Source organism: Sorex araneus, chromosome 1 (assembly GCF_027595985.1).
Source record: "Sorex araneus isolate mSorAra2 chromosome 1, mSorAra2.pri, whole genome shotgun sequence".
NCBI lineage: Eukaryota > Metazoa > Chordata > Mammalia > Eulipotyphla > Soricidae > Sorex > Sorex araneus.
Window position 1 is genome coordinate 12,900,418 of NC_073302.1, and position 16,078 is coordinate 12,916,495.

The 16,078-nt window shown below is 38.2% G+C and overlaps 1 protein-coding gene across 1 annotated transcript in view; it reads left to right on the plus strand.

The window, feature by feature from the left end:
- Positions 1-14,502, plus strand: part of LOC129403555 (complement C5-like) — a 49,657-nt gene extending 35,155 nt beyond the window's left edge. The window contains exons 15-21 of the mRNA XM_055132350.1: positions 1,154-1,283; positions 3,552-3,614; positions 6,126-6,329; positions 9,119-9,176; positions 11,378-11,451; positions 13,761-13,882; positions 14,378-14,502. Of these exons, the coding sequence (XP_054988325.1) occupies positions 1,154-1,283; positions 3,552-3,614; positions 6,126-6,329; positions 9,119-9,176; positions 11,378-11,451; positions 13,761-13,882 (651 nt within the window). The 3' untranslated portion in view covers positions 14,378-14,502. The remainder of the gene's footprint in view (positions 1-1,153; positions 1,284-3,551; positions 3,615-6,125; positions 6,330-9,118; positions 9,177-11,377; positions 11,452-13,760; positions 13,883-14,377) is intronic.
- The last annotated feature ends 1,576 nt before the right edge of the window (positions 14,503-16,078 follow it).

Sequence of the window (16,078 nt, forward strand, 5' to 3'; positions counted from 1 at the left end):
GGATCTTCCACATAGAGAGGTCATTTTGGACTTGTGGTGGGTGTTGTGAGCCTTATACATGTATAGAGATTTGAAGCTGTATTCCTGGAAGCTTATCATATTGCAAGGGGAACTAGAGCAAGGGTAATTCAGGACAATTACATGTAAAAAGAAATATAGGGACTGGAGAGATTTTATAGAGGGCAGGATGTTTGCCTTGCATGTGGCTGATCTGAGTACTCCATGTGGGCCCCAGGCCTTGCAGGAGTGGTCTCTGAGCAAACCCAACAGGATGCCCTATGCGTGGCCCAAAAAACAAAAAATATATATATAATAACCAAAACAAAAGATAAAGAAATACAGAATCATCACTCTCAGAACTTTGAATTTAAAAATGGAAAAGGATAGTGAGGAACAGTATTTTGTCACTTCATTTACTCATGGTTATTAGAGAGCAGATTATAAAATTTAAAAAAATTTCTTTAAAATTTTGAAGAGAGCAGATTATAAAATTTTAAAGAAATTTTATACCAAAGCTATATATTTGTTCTTGAGTGACTTAAATGGAATTCTCTTATAAATTGAGAAGGCAAAAACAGGGAATAGGAAAACAGAATAAGATTTCAACATTTAGTATACTGGTCATTTGCCGATAACATTACTCAAAATCCAGCAATTCCTTCTAATAATCACTGATTGCTGTTTCTTGGGAATAGGGGGGGAACTGCCCGGCAGTGTTGGAGGACTCCAGAGCCACACTTGGTGATGTTCAGGGATTGTGTGGTGCCTGGGATCAAACCTGGATGGGGCACACACTGGACATCTGCCCTAACTGTTCTTCTATCTCCCAGAACATGATGTTCAATTGTCACTGTCACTGTCATCCCGTTGCCCATCGATTTGCTCGAGCGGGTGCCAGTCATGTCTCTCATTGTGAGACTACTTGTTGTTACTGTTTTGCGGCATATCGAATATGCCACAGGGAGCTTGCCAGGCTCTGCCGTGCGGGTAGGATACACTCAGTAACTTGCTCGGCTCTCCAAGAGGGACAAAGGAATCGGCGGCGTGCAAGGCAAACGCCCTACCCGCTGTGCTATCATTCCAGCCCAGGGTTCAATTCATTTTTTTAAATTTCATTTTAGCCACTGTGCTTTACAATTTCTTCTCTGAACAGATACTTCATTCTTCATCTAAACGCGGCCGGGACTGTGGAGCAGGCGGGGGCAGGAATAATGCGGAGGTGCTCTACTCCACGGGGCTCACTGTCCTTACCAACGTGGACGCCGGTCACTCCCAACGAGAGGGTAACTCATTTGGTTTTCTACTCCCCTGAAGATCCCCTTTTGAAGGACTGTGCCCAGGGAACACTCTTGGAGACGCTTGGTTAGCTGGGAGCAGAACATCCAGTGCTAGTGCAGGGTAATGCCAGGGGACAAGGCAGACTGCAGCCAGTGGTGCTCGGGTTCATCAGGCCCATGTCCAGCTGTGCTGGGGAACCACCAGGGTTATGGTCAGTGGTGCTTGAGAGAGTATTTGTTATGGAATTGGCTTGAATTTGTGGTCTTGCACAAACCTCTGGAGTGATAGCTGGTGGAGGCAGAGGGCTTCGAGGAGGAATGTTTGCCAGGAATGGAAGAGAGAGCGTCCTCTCTCTGTCCCTCTCCTTCAGGTTTAATTCACTCAGCATGATAACCTTCAGTTCCATCCATGGAGTGCAGATTGAATGTGTTTCTTTTTTTTCTTACATCTAAGTGGTATTCCATTATGTATATATACCAGTTTCTTGATCCAGTCCTCTGATCTTGGACACAGGTTGTTTCTGAATTTTGACTATTTTAAATAATGCTGCAATGAACATACAAGTACAAATAGTCTTTTCTCAATAGAGTTTTTGGGCCCTTGGGATACCCAGAAGAGACATTGCTGGATCACATAAAACTCAAATTTTAGATTTTTAAGAAATGTCCAAATTGTTTTCTAAAAAGATTATATCCAGTGGCATTGCCCTCCGGACATGAAGGTTATTTTTTCTCACATCCAGACACTGGTTGTTTTCATTCATTTTTATATATGCCAATTTCACTGGTGTAAGTTGATATCATATTGTTCTTTTGATTTTAATTTCCCTGATGATCAGTGATGCAGAGCACTTTTTCATATACTAATGGCCATCTGTGTGTCTTCTTTGAGAAACTTTATGCTCATCTCCTTTCTAACTTTTTGATGGGTTTGATTATTTTGTTAAGTTTTTCTAGTACTTAGTAAATGTTTTATATTAATCCTTTGTCAGATGGGCGGTGGGAGATATTTTATCCTAGTCTCTGAGTTGTCTTTATATTATAGTCATCATTTTTTTGTGTGGTGCAGGACCTTTGGAGGTGAGTGTTATACTCAGCCATGCTCAGGGTTTACTCCTGGCTCTGTCCTCAAAGGACCATAGGTGGTGCCAGGGATCTATATGGATTAGATGTACACAAGACAAGCACCTTAGGGGCTGGAGCAATAGTACAGCGGTTGGGCATTTGCCTTGCACACGGCTGACCCGGGTTTGATTCCCAGCATCCCATATGGTCCTCTGAGCACTGCCAGGGGTGATTCCTGAGTGCATAGCCAGGAGTAACCCCTGTGCATTGCTAGGTGTGACCCAAAAAGAAAAAAAAAAGACAAACATCTTACTACTGCACCAGTGCAAAACCATCTTAATTTGATGTAATTCCAGTTGTGTATCTTTGCTTCTATTTGCTTGACATTGAATCACTGGAGTTACCTCTAGATTCATCTGTCACTGTCACTGTCTGTCACTGTCATCCTGTTGCTCATCAATTTGCTTGAGCTGGCACCAGTAACATATCTCATTGTGAGACTTATTGTTACTGTTTTTGGCATATCCAATATGCCACGGGTAGCTTGCCAGGCTCTGCCCTGCGGGCGTGATACTCTCAGTAGCTTGACAGGCTCTCCGAGAAGGGCGGAGGAATCAAATACGGGTCGCCGCGTGAGAGACAAAAGCCCTACCCGCTGTGCTATCGTTCCAGCTCCTCTAGATTCATATTATAGTTAAATGCTTTACTTTAGTAAATACTTACATGTATATGTTTTGTTTGTTTGTTTACGGGCCACATCTACTGATGCTCAGGGGTTACTCCTGGCTCTGTACTCACGAATTACTCCTGGCAGTGCTCAGAGGACCATATGGGATGCCAGAGATCGAACCTGGGTCGACCAAATGCAAGGCAAGAGCCCTATGCACTGTACTTGGGCTCTGACTGCATACTTATCTTTTTACTTTAATTTAATTCTCATAAACATAAAATGGACATTCATAGGCTATGGAGGTAGTGCAAAGGCTTTCACTCACGCCTGACCTGTGTGAGGGCCTGAATTTGACCAGTGCCACCTGGATGATGCTTGATCATGCTCAAGAATGTAGTGCTGGGGATTGAACTCAGTGTTTCCAATAGGCAAAATGTTCTCCATCCCTTTGAGCGTTCCATATATCTGTGATTAGTTTGAGTGCCTATATCATTTGACTGAACTAGTTATTCTAAGCATTGTTCTCTGTTTTCTTTTAGGTGGATCACGAAAGAAAATTCTCAGGTCAAAAAGAGAATTGAAAAACATAATAGAAAGCCTAGGTGCACCAACATTTCATTTCGTTTCTAAAAGTTATGGTGAAATAACTCAGCATCCACAATGTTTTCTCTTTCTAGATAATTTATTTAATGCAGATGAAAAAGATCTGTGGGTTCTGTATTGTTTTTTACTTTCCAGAGGTCTCAAGCATGTCAAGTAAATAATACCACATTTTTTATATATATTCTAAATATAAAGGAAATTGGTCTCTATTATGTCTATTCTGGGTAGTTACAATACAATTGGCTTTTCATTCTCTAATATTTTACTCTATCAAAATGTATGGCTTTTAAGAGCCTTTAATGGAAGCCATTTGCTTGATGAAATAATAACTAATATACTGAACACTTACTATGTTATAAGCTTTTTGAAAGCATCGTAAACAGCATTATAAGTTTGTCTTAGAATATTTATATTAATTATACATTGAAGTTACCTTATTATCCCCCATTTTATAGATTAAGACATCTGACACAGAGAGAAATTTATCATAATTCATTAAAATACTCGATGGTAGTAGATGATATAGGCCAAATTTAAATCCACATCAGATTCTGAGCAGAGCTGGTAACACTGGAGGTCACTGTGTCCTACTAAGCATTTCTTCTGCTGATGTACTGTTTGGGACCCATCCAGCTTCTCTGAAAGAGAAGTATGAAAGAAACAATTATTTTACATGCCACTTAAACTTCAGGTACACTACTAATAAGTTTACTTATTGGAGGAATTACAGGTACTGTGATGTAATAATAATGACATATTAATAAAGAAATTCCCCTTCAACATCAGCAGGTACTTGCCAAAACAGCATCAGTAAAGGCATCACAAGGAAGAAAGATTTTAGAATTAGTAACAAGGCTAGAGCCATGGTTTACTATTTATGGTACATATTATGCTTATATGAGTTATATGGTTCTATGAGTCAAGTTACTTAACTTGAGCTTCAGTTTCCTTCTTGTCAGATGGGAAACATTTCGTTTTATCTTGCAGAGTTGGGAGATTTAAATGAAAACACGCAAGCAAAGCAGTCAGCTCAGGAGGAATTCATAACGCCAACTTAGAATGCTTTGTTATTTTTAACCCCCTTCATATAAAAGGCACACCCTGAGTTTGGTGAGACAGTACTACAACAATTTTGTAACCTTTAAGTGCAGGACTACAACTGGGCTTTTCCTGCCAGTCTGAATGATGGGGAGAGCTGGAAAGCCTTAAGTAGTATAGAGCTTCTATTCTGAGGCCTCGTTTCCTTTTACTTCATGTAACTGCCTCTTTGACTCCTTCCCTGACTCTATGCCCCACTGTCTCCTTATTTCTAAATGACAGAGACGATGACTAACGAATTTCCAATTTTGAGAAAACAAGAGGGAAACCAGAGTGAATGCTCTAAGTTTTCTAGACACCACTAAGGCGCACCATCTAGTTACAACTGTCTCTACCAAGTGAGGGTTCAATTTAGAGGGACTGTTTGAAGTTTTTTAAAACCAGTCTTGGGGCTGGAGCAGTAGTACAGCGGGGAAGGCATTTGCCTTGCATGTGGCTGACCCGGGTTTGATCCCCAGCATCCCATGTAGTCCTCTGAGCACCGCCAGGAGTAACTCCTAACTGCAAAGTCAGGAGAAACCCCTGAGCATCGTTGGGTGTGACCCCAAAAAGAAATAAAAAATTAAAAAAAGAAATAAAAAGAAAATAATAAAAAAGTAAAACCAATCTTATTCTGTGCAAACATGTTCAAAAACAGTTCGCAGGATGTTTACCAGAGAAAGGGTAAGGATTATGTAGTCGTGGTGACTATCCTCAAATATCTTAAGACTTATAAATTCTGGGGCTGGAGCAATAGCACAGTGGGTAGGGCGTTTGCCTTGCACAAGGCTGACCCTGGGTTTGATTCCCAACATCCCACATGGTCCCCTGAGCACTGCCAGAGTTGATTCCTGAGTGCAGAGCCAGGAATAACCCCTGTGCATCGCCAGGTGTGACCCGAAAACAAACAAACAAAAAAAATTTATAAGTTCTGTAACTTTTTTTTTAACAAAAGAATAAACTTAATGGGTACAGTATTAAGGGTTAGAATTTGGTTTGGATGGCAGGAAGAATTTTAAGCAACTGGAACTCTGTGAGATCAGCAGTCTAGGGAGAAAATCCCCACTCAAGGAGCTGTTCTCGTTGGGGTGGTCAGCAGTTGTACAAGAAGGGGTGTGCTGGGAGACATTAGAAAGGAAGCTAACCAGGACCTTTTTTAAATTTTTTAAAATTTTATTTATTTATTCATTTATTTGCTTTTTGGGTCACACCTGGCGATGCTCAGGGGTTAGTCCTGGCTCTGCACTCAGGAATCACCCCTGGCGGTGCTCAGGGGACCATATGGGATGCTGGGAATCGAACCCGGGTCTGCCGCGTGCAAGACAAACTCCCCACCTGCTGTGTTATTGCTCCAGCCCCTGACCAGGACCTTTAAATCCAGCCCCAGTCTCTGAATCTGCGCTTTGCTAAGAGTAATTGTGTTATCATCTCAGCATCCACATACCAACACCCGTTGGTCCAGAATTGCTGTCGTGATGGAGCTCATGAAAGTGAAGACAGTTGCGAGAAAAGAGCTGCCCGGATTAAGGTTGGCCCCCGTTGTTCAAAGGCTTTTTCTGTGTGTTGTGAAAGGGCAAATTTCTGGCGACTCGAGAGCACTCATCTCTCTGCACCACTGAGAGCTCCACCTGTTTTTGGTATGTATGCAAACCTCCAAGCCACATGAAATGGTGCTTGCCAGAGTTTGTGCTGCCGTGGAAAGAAACACTTCCAATGGTGTAATTCAGAAAAGAGGAAACTTAAGATCCTACATTGCAACTAGAAAATGCAAATAATCTCAGTTTGGATATTGTTAGTCCCACCTTTGCCACTAATTCACTGTGTAGTGGCTATGGTTCATAACGAGTGATCACTGTCACTGTCATCCCGTTGCTCATCGATTTGTTCGAGCGGGTATTAGTAACGTCTCTCATTGTGAGACTTATTGTTACTCTTTTTGGCATATCCAAATACATCACGGGTAGCTTGCCAGGCTCTGCCTTGCGGGCATGATACTCTCAGTAGCTTGCCAGGCTCTCCAAGAGGGGCGGAGGAATAGAACACAGGTCGGCGGTGTGAAAGGCGAACGCCCTACCACTGTGCTATCACTCAGCCCGAGTGATCATACAAAGTAAAATATTTGATCATAAAGTTCTGTGATACTTGTGCATAAATCACTGACCCTGCACGATGATGTTTAACATCTGCATAAAGATAAGAGTGTGCCTTGAAGAACCAAAAAATTATTCTAGAATCTGTTGCAAATCATAGCCCATGAAATAGTAGAAGTAGAGAAAATCCCAATGTGCATATATAGAAAATAAGTATTTAATTTTTCATGGTTTCAGTGAAAAATAGTAGCAGGTATAATTTATCAAAGTTATAGTTTCAAGAACCTGTTTTTCAACCTATTGTCTTGGGTTACTTTTTATTTATATTTTTTATACCACTGTGGAGATCATGCCAACTTGAAAGTTAGTTTGAGTTTGAACTTCACATTTTTATATAATTTTAAATGTTTTATTTTTAAGCGTTTATTTTTGAGATATAATTGACACATCATTGTGTGAATTTAACGTATAGAATCAGATGATTGAATTATGTATATATTTTGAGTGGTTACAAGAATAAGTTTAGTTATCCATCAAGCAGAAAAAATATCTCTGTAAGACTACACTCCATCTGTTACTCTCTGGAAGAATTCTTTCTTGCCTCTTCAAACTTCTCATTGTCCTTGGCTTGTGGATGCATCACTGGAATCCATGTATCCATGTCTTCACGTGACTGTAATTTCCTATGTTTTGTGTCTCTTTGTCTCTCTTCTGAGAGCACTTTATGTCTTATTCTATAAGACATTCTATAAGGACACCTTGGAAGTATTGATAAACTTGACTTACAAGATTGGCATGTCTATAATTTAGTGTTGCAATGTTGCTATACCATAACCACCACCAAAATACCAATATCCCTTCACCATTGTTCATTGTACCTGCTCTTCTCTCTATCTGTGAGTCCACTCTATCTCCTGCTATTTGTTGAACACATCCCCCTCCATTATATGGCCTCAGCTCGCTTGTCATATCTTAACTGTTCATATATGTAAGAATTTACCTCCAGGATCTTGATTCTATTCCTTTGATCTGTATATCTGCTTTTATTCCAATATCACAATGGCTTTGATTTCAAAATGTTGTTGTATAATTAAAGTTGGGGAATGATGCTTCCCCATTGACTTTTTCTCAGGATTGCTTTAGCTATTTAGGCTCTTTGAATGGTTCCTGAGAGTTGACTGTTAGAACCAACTCCTGTAGCACAAAATCTGCAGTGCTTGGGACCACTAAGGCCATCCCAGTTATGTATAGAAGTCATTAACGCCATGTCTACCAATATTTAGGGGTAGGAGGAAAGTAGTGCTGGGAGAGAACCAGGGGGCCTTGTGTATGCAACGTCTTTTTCCTAACCTAAGTACTGTTTCTGGACCTACTTCAATTTTTGGGAGAATTTGAAAAGGATGGCTAATAGGTGATTTTTCAAGATTTGACAGAACTCACCCATAAAATCACACTTTCCTGAGCTTTTGTTTAGCAGAAGACCTTTTTATTACTGCTTTAATTTCTTTGTAATCCATCAATCCACATTTTCTGTTTCTTCTGGATCCAGTCTTGGAAGCTGTATAATTTTAAGAATTTATTCATATAGATTTGGTTCTCACAGTGATGTAAACTTGTTTGTAGCAGTGTCTTGGGGTTCTTTATATTCACGTTCATGCTATCTTTCCTATTGTATCTCCTTTCAGTTCTGATCCTGTTAAATAGGGCATTCCCTCTTTTTTATTTCATGAAAATACATAAGGGCTTGTTGGTCTTATTTATCCTTTCATTGAACCAGATACTGGACTCATTGATCATTTGTATTTTCTTTGAGACATAAATATTTTTAGTCACTATTCATCTAATTACATTGGGTTTTGTTTTTTTCACAGGTTAAGTATGCTTTCTTATTCATTTCCTTCCTTGTATTTTGTTCATCTGAACCCATACACCCTTTTTTATTTACCCTTCATTTTGAAGTTTATTCCAACTTTCTTTATAAAACTATTACAGTATGAAGAGTGTGAAGAATAAGGTAAAAATACCTAACTTCATACCTACCTTCTTTCCAAGATATTGCCATTGCTTATAATTTTATGTTTCTGAATTTCTCTAGTTACACTAACGCATATCTACACCTGAATATATATCAATATATTTTATTTTATACTAGTGAAATAGTACTTTTGTACCTTATTTTTATATATAATTTAGATATCTTAAATCAAGAATTTCACTTTATTGGTTATTGTATAACCAAATATAGTAAAATTTTTTCATTAAGAGTTAACCATTAGGCTTTTATATATTACCTTGCTGTATGTTGTATTTATTGTGTTTTTACATTTCTAATTTAGAACCAAGAAAAAAATCAACAATAAACTGGTTATGGAAGGTGTATCACGTTCCTAAAAGGTATTCTAACTTTTTTACCTTATCTTTTATTCATAAAATACAAACATTAAATAGTAAAAAGGGTTCTGTTTCTCTGCTAAGGATTACTTTAATAGTGAAGGAATTGGGAAATAAATAGTACTGACATTGTTTGATTGTTGGGTGGTTTTTATGTCAGTAGCAAAATTAAGGGGAAAACTAAATACCCTTTCAGAAATAGCCATTTCACTTACCTTAAAATTTTTCATCAAGCAGGCAGTTTGGGGGTGAATATGAACTCTTCACTTCTTTATACTTATGTCAGTCTTTTCTAGAAATTGCTCTGAAACAAATGACTAACAATGGATACCATGCCTTTAGGTATCTGCTTACAATACTATTTATTTATATAACAAGTAAAAAATATAATTAGTTTCACACTAAATGCACACGTTAAGGCCTTTATTATCCATAAGACTTGGGAATAATTTGTTTGTCCAGTTACACACTTGTCAGATGCCCAACAATCTTCTTTATCCTCCCTGACTCCAGCCTTGTCTATTTCTCCTCTCAAATTCATTATTCCAGACTCTCACATGGTTATAGTAAAATACACATCCTATTCCCATCTCCAGCCACATCCCCATGATTCACTCAACAAAATCTATGTCTATTATGATGCTTTTCTTCAGGGTCCTTTACAATTCTTCTTCCACACCACTCTCTTCTATCTGCCATTATGAACTTCTGCTCCAGAAATAATTTTTTTTGAGGAGGGTCATATTTTTCAAAAAATCCTCCTCTAAATCCACTTTAATTATAAATTCTACTTGCAACCCAACTTAAGGTTGCGTTCTCTAAAAAAGTATATATTGGGTCTAGAGAAATAGTTCAGGGGTTAAGGAGTTCGCTTTGCATATGGCAGACCATAGTTGTATTGCCAGTACTGCATATAGCCCCCTGAGAACTGCAAGGTGTAATCCCTGAGCACAGAACCAGGAGTAAGTCCTGAGCAGTGTGGGGGATAGCCCCAAAACAAGGAAAGGAGCTATCAAAGAAAATGATAATACTCTGGGCTGGAATGGTGGTACAATGGGTAGGATGTTTGCCTTCCATGCCGCCAATCTTGGTTCAATCACTGGCACTCCATAAAGTTCTTCAAGTCTGCCAGAAGTGATCCTTGAACACTGCCAGATGTGGTCTTAAAAAAGCAACAAAAATTTAACGCTTATTTTCCTGCAGTCACACTGTATTCATACATGTTCATCACACTGTATTCATACATGTTTATCACACTGTATTCATACATGTTCATCAAAGCACTTATTAACTTCTGTGAAAAAAATTTGTTTGCTCACATCTGTTTGTTCTATAATTAATTCCATGAGGAATCATCTAGTCTCAAGATGATGCCTTACAGATGATACATATTCATAAAATATCCCCTGAAAAGATGACTGTTGGATTTTGGTAAAGCCGTTTTTGTTTCAACCATTTTTATATAATAATCCCTTTTCTTCACAGTGTTAAGTCAATATATTATTATTGGATAACTTATGATATCACAACCCTTTTAAATTATAAAGATAAGATGATGAAACCAGAAGACAGGTATATTTTAGGTAGGACTATGTCTTAAGCTGTTAGAAAGAACTTCTCTGAGAGAATAGAGACTGGAAATCTTATATTCTCAGAGTTCAAAATAATGGGAAATCAAGAATAAAAAACTATTAGTTTTTGATCCCAGATTCTGGTTCTTAGATGACTATCTTCAACTCTAAGCTATAATTGTAGAAGGCATAAGAAATTTCCTTGGGCCCATTTTATAAGGATATTAATTCTAATTACGTAGGCTATCCCATTATTATCTAATTCCATTGGAATATCTCACAACCAACTACCCTCACCTTGGGAATTAGGTTTCAAATATGAATTTGAACATTCATCCTATAGAAAATGGTATGCATCTTCATATATCCAAACATTCTTGGTCTACACATATAATCATATTTTATTAACCAATGCCGTGAATATACGGGCAATTATTATGAATCTGAAAGAGGCCCTGCTCTTTTCTTAACTCATCCCTACTTATGTTCACTGGTTTGTTTTCTTATTTTTAAACTTAAGAGTCCATATGGGAAAATAAAATAGTTCTGCATAATAGAAGATGGTATTAAATTGGATCCAAGTAAATTAAGACTCATTCATATTTAATAGCTATGAAATATTCTATGTTCTAGGCATCAGGTGGACTTGACACTACCTTATTCTCCATCTACCTGGGAAATTCAAGCTGTTAGCATTTCAAATAAAGGTAAGCATCTTATATGATATAATGAATCAGAGAATAATTTCTTCAATGAAAAGAATTTATCATTTTATTCACAGTAGTGTATTTCAGACTCTTCATTATAATCAAAGATTAATAAGAAATATTTGTCTTTGAAATATTTAGTTTATTTAATGTTCTCATAACCATAAAACCTTTCTGATTTATGAGGAGTTAATTTGGGGAAATCAATGTTGGACTTATTAGAGTTAACTTTCATTTTAATATGGGTAACAGTTCAGTTCAATTCAATATGCAAGGTATTTTTAAAAGAATATTTGTCTTTTATGTGCATTATGAGTTCCACAGCAATGGTCTTTTTGAAGAATAGAATTAAGACTTACTGTCAAAAATATCTATGAAAATTTGTAATGATAGCACTAACACCTCAACTAAAAGAAAACATTAAAGATTTGATGTCTTGGGGCTGGAGTAATAGTACAGTGGGTAGGGCATTTGCCTTGCACTCGGCTGACCTGGGTTCGATTCCCAGTATCCCATATGGCCCTCCGAGCACCGCCAAGAGTAATTCCTGAGTGCAGAGCCAGGAGTAATCTCTGTGCATCACCAGGTGTGACTCAAAAAGTAAAAAAAAAAAGATTTAATGTCTTGAAAAAGATATTAAATCATTTTGATCCCTATAGAGATTGCATTCTATTTAAAAAGTTAAGTTCTTCTCCTTCTCCTTCTTCTCCTTCTTCTCCTTCTCCTTCTCTTCCTCCTTCTCCTCCTCCTCCTCCTCCTCCTTCTCCTCCTCCTTCTACTTCTCCTCCTCCTCCTTCTCCTCCTTCTCCTTCTCCTCCTCCTTCTCCTCCTCCTCTTCCTTTCTTTGATATATAATTGGCATGTGAAACATAGCCATTTCAGTTGTATAAAATGATGATTTGATATATGTGGGTTTTGTGGAATGATCGCCTCAATCAGACTAGAGCATACTCATTGCTAGATATAATTGCATTTTTTATTTTATCACTTTTAAATGTTCTTATCAACTTTCAAAGAGAAATATACTACCATTAACTATTGCCCTACTATATGATAGGCTGTCCATAGGGTTTATTTATCTTGTAACTGAAAGTTTGTACTTATATCCTTCCTTCCCTCCTTTCTCCCTCCCTCCCTCCCCTTTTCCCTCCATTTGTTTCCTTTCCTTTCCTTTCCCTCCCTCCTTTCCTCCCTTTCTCTTTACTCCCTTTCTCTTTACCTCCATTTCTCTTTCCCTCCCTTTCTCTTTCTCTACCTTTCTCTCTTTCTTTCTTTATCTTTCTTTCTCTCTTTCCTCCTTTCTTTCTCTCTTTCCTTCTTTCTTTCTTTCTTTCTTTCTTTCTTTCTTTCTTTCTTTCTTTCTTTCTTTCTTTCTTTCTTTCTTTCTTTCTTTCTTTCTTTCTTTCTTTCTTTCTTTCTTTCTCTCAAGAAGCTCTCAAGAAGCCGGGGGACTCCTCAACAAATATCCACCAACTGAACTTATGGTTCAAGAATGCAGTGCTGCTATGGCCCTGTGGTGTGGGGGATTATCCAGGCCACCTGTATGTGCTCAAGATCCTCCAGGGTTAGCCCCAGCAGTTCTTGGGAACTTCCAGGGCTGCATCCAGAGAGATGCTCAGGTGACAGTGTGGCCAGGATAAAACTGAGGGCTATCACTTTTGGCCACTCACCTTAACTCCTGTAGCTCTTTGTTCCCCTCTTTAACCATTTATCACTAGTTTTTTTCCATTCCTTAACTTCTCTATAGTAAATATCACTTCTATCATGTCCTGATATTTTATCACATATTTCTTTGTATCCCTGATTCAACCTGTCACCCACAAACAAGTATGGTCAGTCTATGGAAACTTCCTGCCAGTCAGCCAAAATTCCCCTACCCCATTATGCAGTGGCTTCATAACTCCTGAATTATATTGTTGAGGGGATCAATGGGACAATGCATTGATTTTTTTTATATCTTAGCCATCAACAGGTCCATAAAATATTTATTCTATTTTTCTCCCTCCCAATGTGTAAAATGATTGAAGAATGCTGGTTTGTATCTCAACTAGAGGGAAGATTGATCTGTTTTTAAATACTCATCCTACTTACACTAAACCAGTGGTTTGTGCATGATAGATATTCAAAGTATAAGTTGATTAGGGGATGAGGGCCATTGCATTCTTGCATAGAACCTTCAGAAGAAATAGGGGAGGGGAAGAAAACTTGATATGAGACTCTTCTTTTCCTTAAAGAAAATTCAAGCTGTCTAGAGAAGCTAATAAACCCTGGGAGCTCTGATACACCTTGTGCACTATCACCTCTTCTAGGTCTCTGTGCTACTGATGTGATGCAACTGAAGGTATATGAAGATCACTTCTTGGTCATAAATGACAGTGCTCCAGGGGCCAATGAAGAGGGGCATTTCCAACACCCAGACTCCAGGACCTAAGTAAGTGGATGGCACCAAGGAACTTAAATTAATGTGTGTCACTAGAACCAATAAGTGAAAAATCTGATGAAAAACCAGTGTACACAATTCACTTCACTGCTGAGTGAATTAAGCATTTAGTGTATCCAGATTCCAAAATGAATCATCTTTGGTACCTCTAGAATTCTGTATTATGTTTCTAAGTGTTAGATTCTCAACATTCAAAAATATTAAATAGAAAAAAAAACACTTTGTGTCAAAAACTTCCAACTAGCAGAGAATTCTCTTCTCGCTCCCTTCCTCTCTTTCTCCTCCACCCTCCCCCTTCCTCTTCAACTTATTTAAGAATGTCAGTTTTAGCTGGCCATATTCTGTCTCTTGAAATTTGGTTAATCTAAGTCCCAAGCTCCCTAAGTAATTTAAATTGCGTGAGACTTCCAGGACGGAATCACAAAGAGAATTGATTCAACAGGAAGCGGTTATTTTTGTCCTCTTTTCTGAATCTCTTTATTTCAGAAACAACAACTGAAGCTTCAGCAGCTTCAACTGTCAACATCAACTATGAGGTAACACTGAAGATGGAAGTTAGATGGAACAAAAGGAGGACCCAAAGGACCATAGCACCTTACTTTGACGACCTGTGTAACTGCCTTTATAGCCTTGGATTTTTCATGTGAGAAATAAATAAATGTTTATCTCACACAAAAAAACAGTTGTTTAAATTTTCTTAAATATAGCAGAGCTTACTTCTAAGTATAGACCCATTTTTCTTTTGTTTTACCTTCTTTCCCAATAAAAATGCATTTAGAAAGAATTTCTGCAAATGGGGTAAATAAATGATACTACATTAAACTAAGAATCTTCTGCACCACAAAAGAAATAATAAATAAAATGAAGAAGAAAAAATACACCTCACAGAGTGGGAGAAATATTCTCCCACCACTCATCTGACAGAGGAAAGCACTGGTATAACTTAACAAGGAAAAACAAACAAAATCCCAGTCAAAAAATTGAGCAAAGAGATGAACAAAAACATATCAAAGAAGACATATAGGTAACAACAGCTATACAAAATATATACAAAATAAAGTTTGCATCACTTATTATTGGGAAATACAATGAGAAACAATGCAAAATCAAAACAATGAGATAACATCTTATATCAGTGAGACTGGCATATATTACAAGCAGTTTGTCCAGGAATATGGGGAAAAGCTTCCCTCATTTACTAGTCTAACCTTTTATTTATTTATATTTTAATTTTGGGGCCACATTCAGCAGTGCCAGTAAGCCAGGCTTACTCCTGGCTCTGCACTCAGGAATCACTTATGGCAAGAACCAGGCAAACATATGTGGCTTCAGGGATTGAAAACAGATTAGCCATGTGCAAGACAATCACCCTACCCCCTTATACCATTTCAGTCCCACTTTAACATCTTGGGAAACGAATATTAACACTTATCAAAAAACCAGGAATTGAACTTCCATATGACCTAGCAATTCCACTTCCTAATCTACCTGAGGGCCTGAAAGTTCTCTTCAGAAAAGACATTTGTATAGGATAACATTGCCAGAGGAAGCTTAGGTTTATTTGGGTTACTCCCATCGCAGGGCTCCCATTCCTCTGTGTTTATTGTAATTTCTTTCTTTGTGCTCTGTTGACTTGTAAATATTTTTTTCCTCTTCTCCTCAAGTCCTTGGCATGGTTTATTCAGAGCAATGTCCTTTTTGTATGGGCACAGGAAGACAATAAATGTTATGCTTTTATAACGTGGGAGTTAATTGACTCTCAGTGATATATACCTCCTGGCATCTGTTCTCTCAACTTAAGCCTCAGTTGCCCTTACTTCCTAGCCCTCCAAAAGCAGGGTCCTGACGAGGGATGGACCCAGGGCAAGCAGTGAGCTATGTGCTACTCTGGCATCGAGATGGGCTTAACCATATTGCTCAACTATAAGTTAAGAGCATGATCATGGACAAATTCTGTCATAATTAAAAAAGTAATAACTAGATTCAAACCCTGCTAGGGTTAGGGATGATTAATCTGGCCTGAGCACTGTAGTCTGAGTCAGTAGCAAGTTGTTCCCCCGAGAGCCACCCTACAAGCCTCAATCTCTTACTGTGTCCATACAAAACTAACTAGTATTAAGGTGTTAATTAAATTATTGGACTAAGGAGAAGAAGAACACCTGCCCCTGGGTGGTGTTTCTGCCCTTG